The sequence below is a fragment of the Ziziphus jujuba genome, chromosome 6 (assembly GCF_031755915.1).
Source record: "Ziziphus jujuba cultivar Dongzao chromosome 6, ASM3175591v1".
Lineage (NCBI taxonomy): Eukaryota > Viridiplantae > Streptophyta > Magnoliopsida > Rosales > Rhamnaceae > Ziziphus > Ziziphus jujuba.
In genome coordinates, this window is record NC_083384.1 from 8,619,616 (window position 1) to 8,637,312 (window position 17,697).

At 33.2% G+C, this 17,697-nt stretch overlaps 3 protein-coding genes across 4 annotated transcripts; 2 read left to right on the forward strand and 1 right to left on the reverse strand.

The window, feature by feature from the left end:
- Positions 1 to 6,342: 6,342 nt before the first annotated feature.
- Positions 6,343 to 8,399, reverse strand: LOC125421169 (chaperone protein dnaJ 15-like). Of its 2 annotated transcripts, XR_009639436.1 has the most exons (5): positions 8,199 to 8,399; positions 7,971 to 8,065; positions 7,791 to 7,895; positions 7,591 to 7,641; positions 6,343 to 6,848 (listed from the first exon to the last, which is right to left on the reverse strand). XR_009639436.1 is itself a non-coding variant. In XM_060818511.1 (4 exons), exons 2-4 carry the CDS (start codon positions 8,022 to 8,024, stop codon positions 6,837 to 6,839), a joined length of 297 nt encoding a protein of 98 aa, XP_060674494.1. In that variant the 5' UTR covers positions 8,025 to 8,065; positions 8,199 to 8,396; the 3' UTR covers positions 6,343 to 6,836. The 2 variants fall into 2 exon arrangements, 1 of the variants encoding a protein (XP_060674494.1); XM_060818511.1 differs by having other exon boundaries at positions 7,791 to 8,065; positions 8,199 to 8,396.
- A 1,649-nt stretch (positions 8,400 to 10,048) lies between these two features.
- LOC107430956 (methanol O-anthraniloyltransferase-like) lies at positions 10,049 to 12,781 on the forward strand. Its single transcript, XM_016041828.4, has 2 exons — positions 10,049 to 10,630; positions 11,413 to 12,781. The coding sequence occupies exons 1-2, from the start codon at positions 10,172 to 10,174 to the stop codon at positions 12,124 to 12,126; spliced, it is 1,173 nt and encodes a 390-aa protein (XP_015897314.3). The 5' UTR covers positions 10,049 to 10,171; the 3' UTR covers positions 12,127 to 12,781.
- A 1,432-nt stretch (positions 12,782 to 14,213) lies between these two features.
- Positions 14,214 to 16,236, forward strand: LOC107405753 (methanol O-anthraniloyltransferase-like). Its single transcript, XM_016012841.4, has 2 exons — positions 14,214 to 14,785; positions 15,109 to 16,236. The coding sequence occupies exons 1-2, from the start codon at positions 14,330 to 14,332 to the stop codon at positions 16,042 to 16,044; spliced, it is 1,392 nt and encodes a 463-aa protein (XP_015868327.3). The 5' UTR covers positions 14,214 to 14,329; the 3' UTR covers positions 16,045 to 16,236.
- Positions 16,237 to 17,697: the final 1,461 nt, after the last annotated feature.

Consider the following 17,697-nt stretch of genomic DNA (forward strand, 5'->3'; position numbering starts at 1 on the left):
GTAATGGCAAAACAGGTTTATCCCTAGCATCAATAAGCACAGAGTTCATGCTTTCTGCAATGTTAGTTGTCATTATGTTGTATCTATTGCCCGGAAAATGTGATCTAGCCCATTTTGAAGGACTTGCATCCTTGAGATATTGTACAGCTTCAATACTAACCCCTTCTAAAAGCTGCATGGCCTTATCAAAATCCTCAACAATATATGCTCTAGCTGCATCATTAAAAGTTGATATAATCGCGTTGACATTACCTTTAAACTTCTTAGCACGTAAATTTGTACCAAGATGATATGTGCAGTGGCCATGGTGATTATTAGGGAAAACTGTACGTATTGCTTTTGCAATGCTCTTGTGTCTATCCGATATAAAAGCTATATTCGGATCATCCCCAAATGCTTCTTTAAAGCTCTCAAAAAACCATGTGTAAGCCGCATCCGTCTCCCCAGGGCCTATTCCATAAGCAAGTGGATAAATTTGATTGTTCCCATCCAAACATGATGCAATATATAACAAACCTCTATATCTATTCTTCAGTGTAGTTCCATCGACAGCTACGACTCTCCGCATATGCTGGAACCCTCTAATGCTAGCTCCAAGTGCCATGAAAAAATATAGAAATCTGTTTTGATCATCAGTTTCAATTCGAGTAAACGTGCCCGGATTTTTGCTCTTCAAAACGTGACTCCATAAAGGAAGTTTTGCATATGAATCTTCTGGCGTGCCCCACAAACCCGATAGTGCAACTTCCTTAGCGGCCCATACTTTGTTGTAGCTTATGTTTACTCCGTAATTAGAGCGAATGTCATGCACGATATCTCGAGGTTTGTATTGCCTTGAAATCCCATCAAACATTGGCTGGATGATGTCTCCGATAACTGAACTTGTTGCTTGACGATGATCCCTTTTCATGATATTTAAAGAGCAAATATGCTCATCTTTGAAGGCCCTAATCATGAAGGCCTCTGTATTATCACCATGTAGTTTGGTAGCACGCATTCGCCACACGCAATTGTCGTTTGCACATACAACCTCATATCGGACTCTATCCGACTTCTTGACCTTGAATTCAAAGTTTCTCCTTAGTGCATAAAGACTAATCTTCTTCTGTAGCACATTCTTACTCGCAAAGATTTGGTTGATTCGAATGATTTCATGGGCATTGACGGATGAGAAGCGATGGTTGACCCTACGTTCAGCCATGGTTGCCGTCGAATCCTGTCGAAGGTCCAAATGGTTTTCGGTACAAGGAGGAGGCAAGCACATCATCATTCACATTATCAATTGGAGTACTACCATAAGGAGACTCACCATGTGGACTATCACCAGCTGAAAGTCCCGAATGTTGGGTATGTAAAATGTCTCGTAACCCATCTTCACTACGATCAGTGTTGACCTCAACCTCAAATTGTTCATCTTGATCATAATCATGTCCACGATATTCATTCAAATCATTAATTTCGAAGTGCTCGTTATCATGATCATGTTCCGCAGATTGCACATTGTTTTCACACATTTGATTTTCAGAGAATCCAGGTTGAGTTTCCGGCACATGAATTTCGGTCGCTGGGGACTGCATGTCGGCATCAGAGGTATAAGTAGCCTAGAGAACTGCAGATAGTGGGGCAATAGTCGTAAATCCAGAACTTGTAGGTATCCTATTCACCACACATCCAGCACTATCAATACTCTTTGGAACCCTGGATAACACATCAACAATAAGTGGAGATCTGTCTTGAGGTCTGTGTGAACTATACTCTTCTATAAAACTTTGTAGGTCTTCATCATTTTCCACAACGTACGGCTCACATGACAAACACACATGGTATATGAACTTGAAGATTAATTGATGTTGTGTAGAATCTAAGTTGAGAGCATTGTAGACAACATCTTCAAGTTCGGCCAACGTACAATTCCTTTTGATACGTATAATCTTCGTTCTTTGACGTTGGTATCTCCAGGTACCTTCAGAACATACACTCCATGTTCCATCGTAGAACAGTAAAACTGAAATTTGTGACATTGAGCACAAAGAGTTTACCAATTCAAAACATACTAAGTATCTACTTCTGCAATCGTAGAATCTTTGCTGGAAGGTTTAACTATAATCCTGAAGCAAAAGTAATGAAAAAATACAAATACATTTTTAGTAAATGAGTACATAAAATAAGCCAAACAATTATGTTATTAACGCCTACTGGAATAGCATTTTAAATACAAATACAAATGCATTTTCAGTAAATGAGTAAAGATAAAATAGGAATGCATTTTATGTAAATGAGTACAAATGCTGATTAAGGGAAAAATTTTGCCATATATGTACACATTTTTATATTTATAACACACCCTGTGAAATCTGATAGAAGGTACTAGCTGCTGGATAGAGAAGACAAACGAGTTTTGAGGACCCTACAATGAGAACATGTTTCTTGGTACTAAAGTGCTACTAAAAAAGGAACCCTATTACCTAGCTTCGTAATCTTATACAATCTGAGATCTAATTACTTGAAGATGACTGGCTTTTTTAAATTTAGTATTTGTAATATTTAACATAAATATATCGTTTTCATGTAGGTATATGAAATTGACTGATATGAAAATTGTAAAAGAAAGGAAACAAATATGTTAATAGTCTTTCCTGAAACAAAAATATGAAATCCAAAAAAAAAAAAAAGGAAAAAAAGTCATGGTTTGCAAGCCCCAATAATGAAAATTACACTCATTAAATTTAAATGAAATTTTGTGTTCCAAAATCCAAGTCCAATTGAGTCATCCAAAATCTTGACTGGAAACCAATGATCTTATCTTTCCTATAACCCTGAGGTGTTCCTTGTCAATTTGTAAATTGTCCCGCTTCACTCCTCCCAAATTCATTGTGAATTTGCTACACTTTAAGCCAGAAGTACTTGTCAACTCATAAATCACACTCTCTGTCTAATAATTTCTCTCTGCAACTTTATTCTCCCATCTAGAACAACAACAAAAAATAATAATAATAATAATAATACACGGTTTCGGTGAATAATCCTTTTTGTGGAAATTACCAACAGTTTCGTCGGTAATTTCCCGAAGGTGTACAGTACGACATATTTTGCCAATTATTTTTACCCCACAAGCCCCCTAAGGTGTGTTGAATGAAAAAACATGCAAAAAATGGATTCTATAATTGTACTAAGGAGATAAAATCAAAAAATTTCATAAAAGTGTATCCAAGTTTGCAAAAAATTTGTACACAAATTTGTACACTGTTCCCCCTCGGTAAATCACCGACGAAACTGTCGGGAAACTACAAATGCCCTCTGGAAAAATTACCGACAGTTTAGTCGGTAATTTCCCGATGGTGTACAGTACGTATCTTTTGCCAATTTTTTTTACCCCACAAGCCCCTTAAGGTGTGTTGAATGAAAAAATATGCAAAACATGGATTCTATAATTGTACTAAGGAGAGAAAAGCAAAAAATTTCATAAAAGTGTATCAAAGTTTGTAAAAAATAAGTACTTTGTTCACCCTCGGGAAATTACCGACGAAACTGTCGGGAAACTACAAATGCCCTCTGGAAAAATTACCGACAGTTTCGTCGGTAATTTCCCGAGGGTGTATAGTACGGCATATTTTGCCAATATTTTTTACCCCACAAGCCCCCTAAGGTGTGTTGAATGAAAAAACATGCAAAACATGGATTCTATAATTGTACTAAGGAGGGAAAATGAAAAAATTTCATAAAAGTGTATCCAAGTTTGCAAAAAATATGTATATTGTTCACCATCGGGAAATTACCGACGAAAATGTCGGGAAACTACAAATGCCCTCTGGAAAACTTACCGACAGTTTCGTCGCTAATTTCCCGAGGGTGTACAGTACGCATCTTTTGCCATTTTTTTTACCCCACAAGGCCCCTAAGGTGTGTTGAATGAAAAAACATGCAAAACATGGATTCTATAATTGTACTAAGGAGAGAAAATCAAAAAATTTCATAAAAGTGTATGAAAGTTTGCAAAAAATATGTACACCGTTCACCCTCGGGAAATCACCGACGAAACTGTCGGAAAACTACAAATGCCCTCTGGAAAAAGTACCGACAGTTTAGTCGGTAATTTCCCGAGGGTGTACAGTACGTATCTTTTGCCAATTTTTTTTACCCCACAAGCCCCTTAAGGTGTGTTGAATGAAAAAACATGCAAAACATGGATTCTATAATTGTACTAAGGAGAGAAAATCAAAAAATTTCATAAAAGTGTATCAAAGTTTGCAAAAAATACGTATACTGTTCACCCTCGGGAAACCACCGACGAAACGGTCGGGAAACTACAAATGCCCTCTGGAAAAATTACCGACAGTTTCGTCGGTAATTTCCCGAGGGTGTACAGTACGGCATATTTTGCCAATATGTTTTACCCCACAGGCCCCCTAAGGTGTGTTGAATGAAAAAACATGCAAAACATGGATTCTATAATTGTACTAAGGAGGGAAAATGAAAAAATTTCATAAAAGTGTATCAAAGTTTGCAAAAAATATGTATATTGTTCACCATCGGGAAATTACCGACGAAAATGTCGGGAAACTTCAAATGCCCTCTGGATAACTTACCGACAGTTTCGTCGCTAATTTCCCGAGGGTGTACAGTACGCATATTTTGCCATTTTTTTTTACCCCACAAGCCCTCTAAGGTGTGTTGAATGAAAAAACATGCAAAACATGGATTCTATAATTGTACTAAGGAGAGAAAATCAAAAAATTTCATAAAAGTGTATGAAAGTTTGCAAAAAATATTTACACTGTTCACCCTCGGGTAATTACCGACGAAACTGTCAGGAAACTACAAATGCCCTCTGGAAAAATTACCGACAGTTTCGTCGGTAAGTGTACAGTTCGTACCTTTTGCCAATTTTTATTTTATTTTTTATTTATTTTTTTTTTTTTTGTGGTACAAAGTTTTGACTTAAGGAGTCCTATTATTCGATCCTTTCCAATGCAGAAGGTACATATCCATGCTCATTCGGCGAATTTTCACTTATCTGGTTAACTGGACAACAAATTTTCACCAGAACCGAATTGGGAATAAATAAATAAATAAATAAATTATGGGTTTGAAATTTGAAACCCAGTTGCTTTAGGGAAAAAAAAAAAAAAAAAAAAGAAAGTTTTGTGGTCTTTTGGAGATGGTCCAGGCGAAAAACCTTTGCTCCTTTTCTTTATTCATTATTAAGTGGAGCTGTCAACAATGACCTTACATGTAAATTGGTAGGAAAATAATGATCACTGAGACCATTTCCATATGAATTATAGTAAATGTTATTTTTTTAATACAATATTGACTAATTAAATTCTTATTCTTAGGCTAATATATTTGACTTTATCTATCACCTATACGTAAAATATATTTTAGGAAATTTTTTTCGTAAAATCAATTAACAAAATTAATATGAAGTATATTGTATTTATTTTTTGGCTTACTTATTAACCCATTTATGTTTACTATTGGGAGTTCATGATTTCAAAACATTAAGATGGAAAAAATTTATTATAAATGATAAAAAAAATTATGTAAAGAAGTAGCATAAAGCCAAATTATGTATATATATATGTTTATATATCCACATACCAGGTAATCGTTAACTCCGATCTGCAGAAACGTACAATTTAATTACATACTTTTGAAGTGTATGGGCTCCACAATGAATATTTTCAGATGATGCAGGGAGAGTTGACTGAACTGAAGAGATTTTGGGATTTTCTGCAATGTTCGTCAATGCAAAGAAAGAAGGCTGAAAGGTACACAACCAACAAAAGAGAAAGAGAGAGGAAGACACAGTATACATTTAATGTGGTAGCAGGACAGAAGTTAATGGGGTAGATAGAAATGAGGGATGGTCAAAAAAGTTGTTTTAATATTATCACCTGTATTCGAGACAGTCAATGAGAAAACTGTTATTTTTACTTGACACTTTCATAGGTATCCATGTATTTAAATAGTTTACAAAAGCCAGACAATTAATTCCCTCCTAACAAGTATCATTTGGACATACTACCATGGAGCCATTCATGTAAAAGTGATTGATACCATCCATTTAAATTATCATCCTTCCTTACACATCATATTGACACGAGAATCAAGTACAAAAACTAAAAACAAAATCTGAATATGGAAGAAATTGGATCCTTTCACAAATATGGAAGTTTCCTTTTTTTTTTTTTCTTTTTTGTTTATTACATTTTGGTATCTTTTTTTCTACGAAAATCCAGCTGAACACAACTATATAATTCCTATGTTCCAAGATTATGTATAAGATTCAAAACATATTGGATACAAAGTCCTACAAGGTAGCAGACACGGCAAGACTTTGCTGGCATACCGCATGCTGAACCAAAATCCTGATATCCCAAACAAAAATATATAAAAGAAAGAAAAAATTTGTGAAAAATTAAGTGAAAATTCAAACTCCAATGCCTGTTATCAACTGGCCCAGCGTGAAGGATTCTTTTCACATATACCAGGTTAGGCCATCTGCCTCTGTGCTAATAAGCCTTTGCAATTCAAATTTTTTTATGATGCTGAAGAATGATGCCTAAAATTCACACAGCAGCATGCATCTCTAGCCGTCTTCGTGCTAAGATTTTCAAATTTGTTCAGAATGCTTTGAAGCAACCTATGTGTCCACCGTTCTTGTGTCATGCTTTCTCTTGCTTCGTCTCTTTGATCTAGATGTGCGGGTCTTTGTAGGATGCTTTACAGCATGCTCTTGGATGCCCAACACTACATTTTCATTGGTAGGGAGTTCAGGAGGGGCATCAGGCCATGGTGTGCGTTTTGATGGTACATTGACATCCAGAGGAGGATCAATTATCCATCTGTAAAGAGACCACACTAATGTCAAATGCATGTGCATAGGAAGAGATTCTGCTAAATGAATTTTAATTAAATAGGCAATTGACTGTCATGATTTTTGTATGTCAATGATATATATTGAAATTTAGATGGCTTGATGAGGGGTGGGGGGAAAAAAGCATTTCCATATGACAAAATTATTAACTAAAGGTAAAGATTTGCTGAACCAAAGTAAAATAAAAAGAAGCATGCTACATAAAATCATAGTACAATTATATAAGTCAATTGTTTAAAGGATTGTAGTCAAATTGCAAGTAAGAAAGCCCTTGGGAATGAGGTCAGAGGACTGAACAGAAATACATTGAAATGCCACACCAATACCACTTGACCACTTGAAACAATGCAATGACATTCACTTGAAAAGAGAAGTTGAGCATCATTGTCACATTCACAGGTAGGTTACTAATTTTAAGTTCTACCCATGTGTGATATTCAAAATCACAATTTCACAGCCACAATTTTATGCTTTGAAAATAAATTAGAGACGCATAGTACTTAGAATTTGAAGGATATAACAGCAGACAGTTTAACATGACAAGATTATTACAAAACATTTCTACCAATTGTATATGATCATTGGCACTGTTGACTCCATCTATGCTTCAAATTTTTTAAACAACCATGACAGCTTTCAGAATGCAAAAACCATATGCACTATAAAATGGAAAATGGATTGGAGACACAATAGGAAAGAAGATATGGTACCTGTAGGGCCAAACCATAACCGCCATTCACATCTTGCTCGAAATAAAGTAACTGGAAAATAAAGCAATTAGATTATAAATTTAATATCACACCAGCAACACAAAAGAAAATGCAGATGCAGAGAGAGAGAGAGAGAGAGTTCATAGTCATCAAACATGGTATATAAACAATTTAAATGCAAAAATATGAAATATACATACCTTAAATTTGCTTTGTGCATTTGAAGTAACTCTTACTACAATACCACACTCGGCTTGTTGCTCGTTGATCGTAACACCAAAGAAATGAGCATTTTGCTTATCCACCTGCAACAAAACAAAATCAACCAAACGGAAAATTCCAGAAAGAATGAAAGTCCATGATAACAAACATGAAAGCACCTTTCCACTAACTGATGACAGAATGGAATGTATCCCTACTTGGCTGTACTCCATCCAGCATCATATCATCATACATATCTCTCAGCAAGAAATGCCTCCCACGACCGTTATTTAAAAAAAAAAAAAAACCAGAACACAACTTTCACAATTTCTCTTTCACAATTTCTCCCAAAAAAAAAATATTCCCAACACCACTAACAGAAAATCAAAATTAGAGCTGTTGCCTACCTGTTGCTTCTGCTTCTGCTCCTAGGGCTCTCTAAAATCCTGCAGTTTTCTCTCTGAGTCGCCTCTTCACCATCTCCTTCAAAACGCGCAGTCTCCACGCTTACAATCCGGCCGATTCATGAAAGGAAACAGATGGCTCCTAAGGTCTGGTTATGGATAAAGAGATGGAGGGGAAAAGTCGAAGAAAGGAAAGAAAAAAACATATAAAAAAAATAACACATAAGGGTATTTTGGAATTTTAAAAGATTGGAGGGGTAGATCAAAAAAGAAATGAATTGAGAGGGTAAAATTCATGAAGCTCGGTCCTACAGGGGTATTGGGCCAAATTCCCCCCCTAATATATATTACCCAAATGGTCTAATTAATATTAGTTGACCGTTGTCATAATAAAAAAAAAACAAAAATAGTTGACGACGAACAAAATAATATATTTCCCAACTCTGTCCTCGTTTCCTTTGTGGTGCTTAAAAAAATAAAAAATAAAAATTATCTATGAAGACGAGTATTATTCGGTGGTTAAATTAAAGACTATATAGGTATGGTGTTACATTGTCAATATTATAGTCCATTATAATTGAAAAGCTGAGATTTCACTCTAAACTTAAAGGATCAAAGATTTTATCCAAATATAGTTAAACCAAAAATTTAAAAATATATATCAATAATTTTACCACTAAGACAAATATATGAATATTTTGGTGTTTGGATGCATTATTTTTGCATTAAAAAAAATAAATTAATAAAATTAAGGTTTTTTTTTTTTTTTCTAAGTATATAAAGTATATGCAATCACACCCATATGTGAATTAAAGAATTGAAAAAAAAAAAAATGGCGCCTTTGAGGGTGGGTCCCACGTAGTGCCGATGGCAATATATAAGTGGAACGCAGTCCAATATTGGTCACACATCAAGATTGGGCTCAATCTTGCTCATGCAAACTTGCAACTTGAAAGACAACTAGTTTATACAAATTACAGGACATGTACACGAAGATTGATGCAAGATCGACGGGTCCCACGTAGTGCCGATGGAAATATATATATATATATATATATATATATATAAGTGGAGCGCGGTACAATATTCGTGATCAAGATTGGCCTAAATCTTTGCTCATGCAAAGTCATAAACGACATGTACAAGAAAAAAAAAAAAGGTTTGATGGAAAATCGAATGACAGCGCCTTTCCAATCATCGGTGCTTTCATACTAATAAATATCCTGGGGTTATTACAAGGAGTAAATATATGCCAGTTCATAAAAAAAAAAATAAAAAAAAGAATAAATAAATACAAAATAACTGGAAAATACATCTTGTCTGGATAGGATCCTTTCCTACGTAGCAGTTAAACATTACTACAGTTTTCATGATATTTTTCTACTGTATGGGCTTATGGAATGAAGGCACTTGCTCTTTCACCTTTCGGACTTCATCCGAGTCCAGTTGAGACTTTTACTTTGGACGTTTCGATGTTCGTGTTTATACCAATGATCCTTCAAGTTCTAAATTACATCATATAAATCTCTAAAAGAGTTTAAAAACATAGGGGAATATTTAGATTTTTAAAAAATGTATTTATAAGTTAAGGGTATTCAACTTCAATTTTAATATTTTATAAATGTTTGTTAAAATTAATTACATGCAATGAAAATAAATTTTTAAAATATTAAAATATTCAAAAAATTATTAACTTTAAAATATTAAAAAAATATAAAACTTAATAGATTAATTATGATATGTGTTTGGTACGGCTTTATTGGTACGGCTTTATGAAAAATACTTAACAGTTTCGGGGAAAAATAAATAATAAAAGGCCCATTATCTGAGCAGCACTTATGAGATATTTTCTATAAGTATCAACTCTCAAACACACATATGTCCCATTAATTAACCAAAAAAAAGGGAGAGGCATTCTCTTTTTCGGCCTACTCTTTTGCTTTGCTTTCTATACATCTCAAATTTTTTCACACTCCATGGAAATGGTTTCACCAATTTCAAACCTCACCTTTAAGGTGAAAAGGTGTGACCCAGAACTGATTGTTCCTGCAAAGCCAACACCTCATGAAGTTAAGAAACTCTCAGATGTTGATAACCAGAAAGGCTTGAGATTGCAAACTTATGCAATCTGGTTTTATAAGAAAAGCGATAGTCCTTCAATGGAAGGAAAAGACCCTGTTAAGGTGATAAAGGAAGCACTTGGTAGAGCACTTGTTTATTACTATCCGCTAGCCGGACGGCTCAAGGAAGACTCCAATGGCAAGCTTATGGTGGATTGTAATGCTCAAGGAGTGAGTTTCGTTGAGGCTGATGCAGATGTCAAGCTTGAACAACTTGGCCACACAATTCAACCTCCTTTTCCATTTCTTCAAGAGGTTCTCTATCATATTCCTGGTTCTGATAGAACACTTGATGGTCCTTTGTGGTTAGTACAGGTCAGTATCTATCTTTTTACTTTTGCATTCCTTCCACTATATGAATATATTCGACCACCGTGGTAAAAGTAAAGTCAATATGATAAGAGAGAATATTTGAGATTTTGTATTATTTTTATCATAATAAATATTGTTTTTTGGTAAATATAATAAATATTGTTTATAAAATGGAAATAAATTATATATATCATACTAAATGAGCATATGCGTTCATTATTAAATTATATTAGTTTAAAAGTTTAAATGTTTTGTTAAAAATCTTTATCAAAATTATTGGTACAAGAAATGATATCCGAGGGTCAGATTCTTAATATTAAAATTAATGTCATTATTTGTTTTAGTTTTTGAATTACATAAGATATAAAATCAAATTTATTAATGAATGAGTTACAACAGAATTTACATTTTTAAAATAGAATTTTAAAATGCTATTAAACTCATATTTAACTATTTTTACAATTTTAAATTCTAACACCTAATGTGATTTATGAATTAATAAAAATAAATTTGATGTTAAAATTATCAAGTCAATCCTATTATGAGCTTGATGATATATATACATATAATACTAAAATAGATATTTCACACCAGATAATATGTTATTCAACATTTTTATCCCACAAAATGTTGTCTTATATAAGGCATTCACATATATATATATATATATATATATATATATGAAAACTTGATATGGATATATGGATTAATGGGATTTATTTCTAATTTAGCCTCTCTTAGCTTTTTCCTTAGATATATCAAGACTTAATTATACAACAATGTAGGTAACTCGACTGAGATGTGGGGGTTTCATTGTGGCAACACGTAAAAACCACATGCTGGTTGATGCATTTGGGGTTGCTCAATTCATGAACGCGGTTGGGGAGATGGCAAGAGGTGCACAACACCCATCGGTAATGCCTGTGTGGCATAGAGAGCTCTTAGATGGTCGAAAACCCCCACGAGTAACTCGCATCCACCATGAATACCAACAAGATATCAATGATGCTAAGTTAGACATTGATTTGACAAACCTAGTTCATCTCTCTTTCGTATTTGGTCCGGATCAGATAAAGGCTATTCGGAAACATCTTCCACCACACCTTGCTACTTGCTCTCGATTCGAGTTAATAACAGCTTGTATATGGAAATGTCGAACACTTGCACTAAATTTGGATCCAGAAGAGGTTGTTCAAGTTACATGTGCAATAAACGGACGAGGAAAGAACTTCGGTTTAAATCTGCCTTCAGGTTACTATGGCAATGTAGTTTTTTTCCTAAATGCATTCTCAAAGGCTGGAGTTCTATGCAAAAATCCATTGGGATATGCATTGGAGTTGCTGAAGAAAGCAAGGTCAGAAATGAGTGAAGAGCATATAAGATCAGCTATCGATTTTATTGCAACTAAACAACCGCCAAATTATAAGATTAAAGGGAACTTTATTGTTTCGGATGTAACAAAAGTTGGATTTAGAGAAGTTGATTTCGGGTGGGGTTAGAAGTTGATTTCGGGTGGGGTTACGCGGAGTATGCTGGACATCCCGGTTCATATCCTATAATTACACACTATATGCACCATGGTAGTAACAATAAGGATGGGTTTATATTGCCAATCTGTATACCATTTCTGGCCATGGAAAGGTTCAAACAAGAGGTGAAGAACATGATTGAGGGGCCTAATTATAATGCTTATGAAACGGTTCGGCCTGGTAAGATTACATCCATGCTTTAGGAATTTTAATAATGTGTTTGGTAAAGGCAGATATATTGAAAATCCTTTCGCTTGGTCTAGGAAGAAAAGTAATAATTTGCCTTCTTGAATGATGCCAAAGTTTATTGTATTAAATGAATACTAAACAAGAAATTGTCATGTTGTAGTCTATGGGAAAGTCAAAGAAGTTTTTTTTTTTTTTTTTTTTTTGGGTAAATGTAACACTCAAAGAAGATTAATTGTTGATTGAGTATGTATTTTTTTGTATCTTATTTAATTTGTAAGTTTTTTGTGTTGTCGGTTGGTGTTCAAAGAAAGGAGATGTGGTTTTCCATATGGTCGTAGTCAATAGGCAATTCGGTTTCCCTTTTAATCCTGATTGATCTTTCAATGTTGATATATAATTTGTATATTAATTAATCACGAATAGAATAATATTCCCAACTTTGATTTGCAAGATTTGCTTTTTCGTGTTGAGATTCATCCCGACGACCTATATATACATATATATATATATATATATATTGTCAAACATTACAATATATTCAAAATTTAAAAAAATATATATAAAAAAGATTTGACTAAGTTTGGTTGAATTAGAGTGGTTTTACCCGTAAATCAAACCTATTCAAATTTATGAATTATGACCACCTGTTTGATAGGAAAAGAAAATTAAAATATAAATTAATTTAGTTGGAGAAGTTATAATTATAATAAAATTATTTGGGCATATTTATATGTTAATCAGATTATTTATTTTGTGAACGTGTTGAATTTAATCAAAAATAGATTAACATGTTGCACTTTGTATATCAATACATACCATATCCGTTTAATAAGTTATTTGCATTTTTAAAATTTCAAATTTCTCATTCAATATATATTAGCTTATATATATATTATGTGTGTATGGATATATACTCATTTTAAATAAACATTCAGTAATTTATATACGCATTGAAAAATATATGTAAAATATTGTGTAAAGAATACGGTACTATGCATTATTTTAAAAAATAAATAAAATACATTAATTTGTACTATTTTAAGAAAATTTAAGAAATGGATTATATATAATATTTTTGTCCGATGTAACATGGAAATGAAGATATACCTCCACAAGGTGCAGTGTGTGGTCGTCTTATAAGTTCATTTTGTCATCACATCCTCTCATTCGTTCTCATATATATACATAAGAGGAGTAATTCAGAAAATTGATGGTTTGACGAGATTTTTTTTTTTTTCCCTATTTAAAAAGGTTGGATCACCCTCCGAAGCAACAGACTGTCTGATCTGTAAACAGCTTGACTTTTTTTTTTTTTTTTAAATGACGATTCGTTGACTTTGGGAATGTGAGGTTTTCTTTATTTAATCAGAAAACGCATAGCCTGGATTTATAATTTACAACCCATTTTCAATCTAAGTGAGAGAGTGTAACATGAACCCACAGCCTCAAATATATGAATGTGAGGGCATTCGGTCAATCTTATTTGTCAAATGGTTTATTTGCAAGTATATCAGAATTATCCTTGACCAAAAAAAAAAAAAAAAGTGTAAAATTTAATTTCTCCTCTTGTGTAAGTATCAAACTATCCTACACTTTCATCAAAATCACTTATCGCTTTTCAAACCTTGCTCTAATTTATACTCTTCAATGGAAGTGTCACTCTTGAACCTCAACTGTATACATACTGACCTTAATTATGATATGTGTTTGGTAAGACATATATACATATATATAATCCCTTTGCTTAATCTAGGGAACAAAAAAATAAATAAAAGACCCACTAGCAGTACTATTTATAATATTATACTTCAAACATACGACTTATGTATAATTTTTTTACTATTGAAATTGGGATTGAGAGGTAGATTCCTGGATCTATAAGTATCAACTCTAAAACACATATTTCCCACAAAATGAAAATATCATTCTCTCTTTGAGCCTCTCCTCTTTGCTTTGCTTTCTATACATCTCAATTTTCCATACCATGGAAACGGTAACACCAATTTCCAACCTCACCTTCAAGGTGAAAAGGCGTGAGCCAGATCTAATTGTTCCTTCAAAGCCAACACCTCATGAAGTTAAGAAACTCTCGGATGTTGATAACCAGAAAGCCTTGAGGCTTCACACTGTTGCAGTCTGGTTTTACAAGAATAGTCCTTCAATGGAAGGGAAAGACCCCGTTAAGGTGATCAGGGAAGCAATTGGTAAAGCACTTGTGTATTACTATCCGTTAGCTGGACGGCTCAAGGAAGACTCCAATGGCAAACTTATGGTGGATTGTAATGCCAAAGGAGTGTATTTCATCGAGGCTGATGCCGATGTCAACCTTGAGCAACTAGGCCACAAAATTATTCAACCACCATTTCCATATCTTCATGAGGTTCTTTATAGTGTTCCTGGCTCTAATAAAGTTGTTGATGCTCCTTTGTGGTTAATACAGGTGTGTCTTCTTTTGCTTTGCTTTCCTGCTAGTATGTATATATATATATATAGAAATTCTGTGATGCGAATAAAAAGTCGGTAGTAAAGGTTTTAATGATCTTGCCATCATAATATCTCTTTTTGTTATTGATTGATTCTACTTCTAGGTTATTGAATGAAATTTGTTTTTCTATACAGCAAGTGGTATGAAATATCTTTCTCTATAAATCCTCTCCCTCTCTCTACACATACATATGAAAAAGAAAGAAATTAAGCTTCTTATATATCGACGATTAATAAAAACTTTATTATATAAACAAATATATATATATATATATGTAGGTGACTCGTTTAAGATGTGGAGGTTTCATTGTGGCAACAACTCATAACCACACGATGGTCGATGCATTTGGGGTCGGTCTGTTCATGAACGCAGTAGGGGAGATGGCAAGAGGTGCACAATACCCATCTGTTGTGCCTGTGTGGCATAGAGAGCTCTTAGATGCTCGAAAACCTCCACGAGTAACTCGTATCCACCATGAATACCAAAGAGATATCAATGATGCTAAGCTAGACATTGATATGACAAACCTATCTTATCTCTCTTTCGTCTTCGGTCCTGATCAGATAAAGGCCATTCGAAAACATCTTCCACCACACCTTGCTAGTTGCTCGCGCTTCGAATTAATAACAGCTTGCATATGGAAATGTCGAACACTTGCACTAAATTTGGATCCTGAAGAGGTTGTTCAAGTTACATGCGCGTTCAATGGACGTGGCAAGAACTTCGGTTTAAATCTGCCTGTAGGTTACTATGGCAATGCGGTTTTCTTCCTGAATGCAATCTCAAAGGCTGGAGTTTTATGCAAAAATCCATTGGGATATGCAGTGGAGTTGTTGAAGAAAGCAAGGTCGGAAATGGACGAAGGGCACATAAGATCGGTTACCGATTTCATTGTAACGAAACAACCTCCTAATTATAAGATCAAAGGGAACTTTATTGTTTCGGATTTAACAAAAGTTGGATTAGGAGAAGTTGATTTCGGGTGGGGTTTAGCTGAATTTGGTGGAAATCCCCGTTCATATCCTATGGTGACACATTATGAACACCACAGGAGTGACAATAATGTGGGTGATAAGATTGTAGTGCCAATGTGTTTGCCATTGTTGGATATGGAAAGATTCAAAGAAGAGATGAAGAAGATGATTGATGGGACCACTAACACTTATGAAACAATTAATCAACCTGTTAAGAATAATATTAAATCCATGCTGTAATAGTTTTAAATAATGTGTATGAATTATCCTTTTGCTTTGCTTCCTTGCATGTCCAACTGCTGTTAAAAATTGTCAAAGAAGAAATGTTCAATGATGTATTCATTTGGAAAAAAGTCAATGCGATATCTATTGTTGATTAAAATATTGTAATTTTATCTCTATGGTTGGTTAAAATATTGTAATTTTATCTTACTTTTTTTTATAAGTTTTTGCGTGTTGTAATTTAGTGTTTATAGGGAGAGGAGATGTGGTTTATTATTATATAGTTTCTAGCCGAAGATTGAGGTTCAGGGATACCCGTTCATTCAGTGTTAATAATGAGAGGGACCCACGTATTGCCACATGGCATGCAGTCCATAAGTGGATTTCAGCTAGATGGTAAACTTCAGGACGGGGATAAGTATGGCATTTTATTATTATTATTATTTATATTTCTTCTTTGACGCAAAGTTATAAGTAGTATGTTAATCTTTAGGTTAATAAATATATGTTAACCAAATTGTTGATTGTTTTTAATTTATCTTTCTATATATATATATATATATATATTTATATTTGTGTATTTTCTCCTTCCTGGCTTGAATTTATTTACATGAGAATTGACAAAGAGTTCAAAGCCAAAAAAAAAAAAAAAAAAAAAAAAAAAGATTTTCTTTTTTTTTTTTTTTTTTTTGTGTGCTAAGGCAAAAGAGAGTTAGAAATACAAATAAGAAAGGTTAATCTAGCTGAAAATCAAATATTTACAATAATATTATTGAATGATATTAGTAGATTTAGTCCAATGCTAAAATCATTGATGATAAAAATATTTAGACCTTAACCTTAATAAAAATATTCTCTATCTCCCAAATTATAATTAAAAAAATAATATTAATGAATGTGTTATCGATAAAATTATAAATTATGAGTATTTTCAACATTTAATTGGTACAAAAAATGAACCCGCAGACAATTTGATCTCAGAAATGATTCTCTGGACGGAATCTAATACATCAGCATTTAATGTATATATATGTCTGTATGTAAATCTTATCCAAAATCGATATTTTTTGAAAAAAAAAAAATCGATTTTGAATGTAGTTTGTATGTAAACGGTTTGTAAATGCTGATCCAATATTATTTTTATTTTTATTTTTTATTGTTTTGTTAACCTGGCATTGTCGACTGAATATATTTGGAAACAAGATCTACTTTTTAATTAATTAAAGGACAACGTCCACACTCATGTGGAAGCACTCTTTTTTACATCAATATGGTATACTATTAAATTCAATTTAAATTTTATAACCAATTAAAATTGATTTATATGAACCACATATTTTATAATCATATTTAATTATTAATTATTATATTTTATGGGATCCACCAAATAATACGGAGGTAAATAAAACTTTCACGCTTCATCAAAATAAGATAGACTGCCTCACGTAGAGGAAAAAATTTTCTTTAATTATTTTACCAAAAAATATATCATAGAGTAAATTAAAATAAAATATAAAATATAAAATATGGTTTTGGTGGGAAACATGTAAATGAGTTCTCATTGATTGATCATATATATATATATATATATATATGACAAGAGAGTTAATTAAAATAAAATATGTAACATAAAAAACGGTTTGTGTGGGAGGCATGTAAATGAATTCTCAT

Coding starts and splice junctions, on each gene's coding strand:
- LOC125421169 (XM_060818511.1), bottom strand. CDS start 8,024: ATGGAGTACAGCCAAGTAGGGATACATTCCATTCTGTCATCAGTTAGT. Junction 7,642..7,790: donor ATGCACAAAGCAAATTTAAG/GTATGTATATTT, acceptor TTTATTTTCCAG/TTACTTTATTTCGAGCAAGA.
- LOC107430956 (XM_016041828.4), top strand. CDS start 10,172: ATGGAAATGGTTTCACCAATTTCAAACCTCACCTTTAAGGTGAAAAGG. Junction 10,631..11,412: donor GTCCTTTGTGGTTAGTACAG/GTCAGTATCTAT, acceptor ACAACAATGTAG/GTAACTCGACTGAGATGTGG.
- LOC107405753 (XM_016012841.4), top strand. CDS start 14,330: ATGGAAACGGTAACACCAATTTCCAACCTCACCTTCAAGGTGAAAAGG. Junction 14,786..15,108: donor CTCCTTTGTGGTTAATACAG/GTGTGTCTTCTT, acceptor ATATATATGTAG/GTGACTCGTTTAAGATGTGG.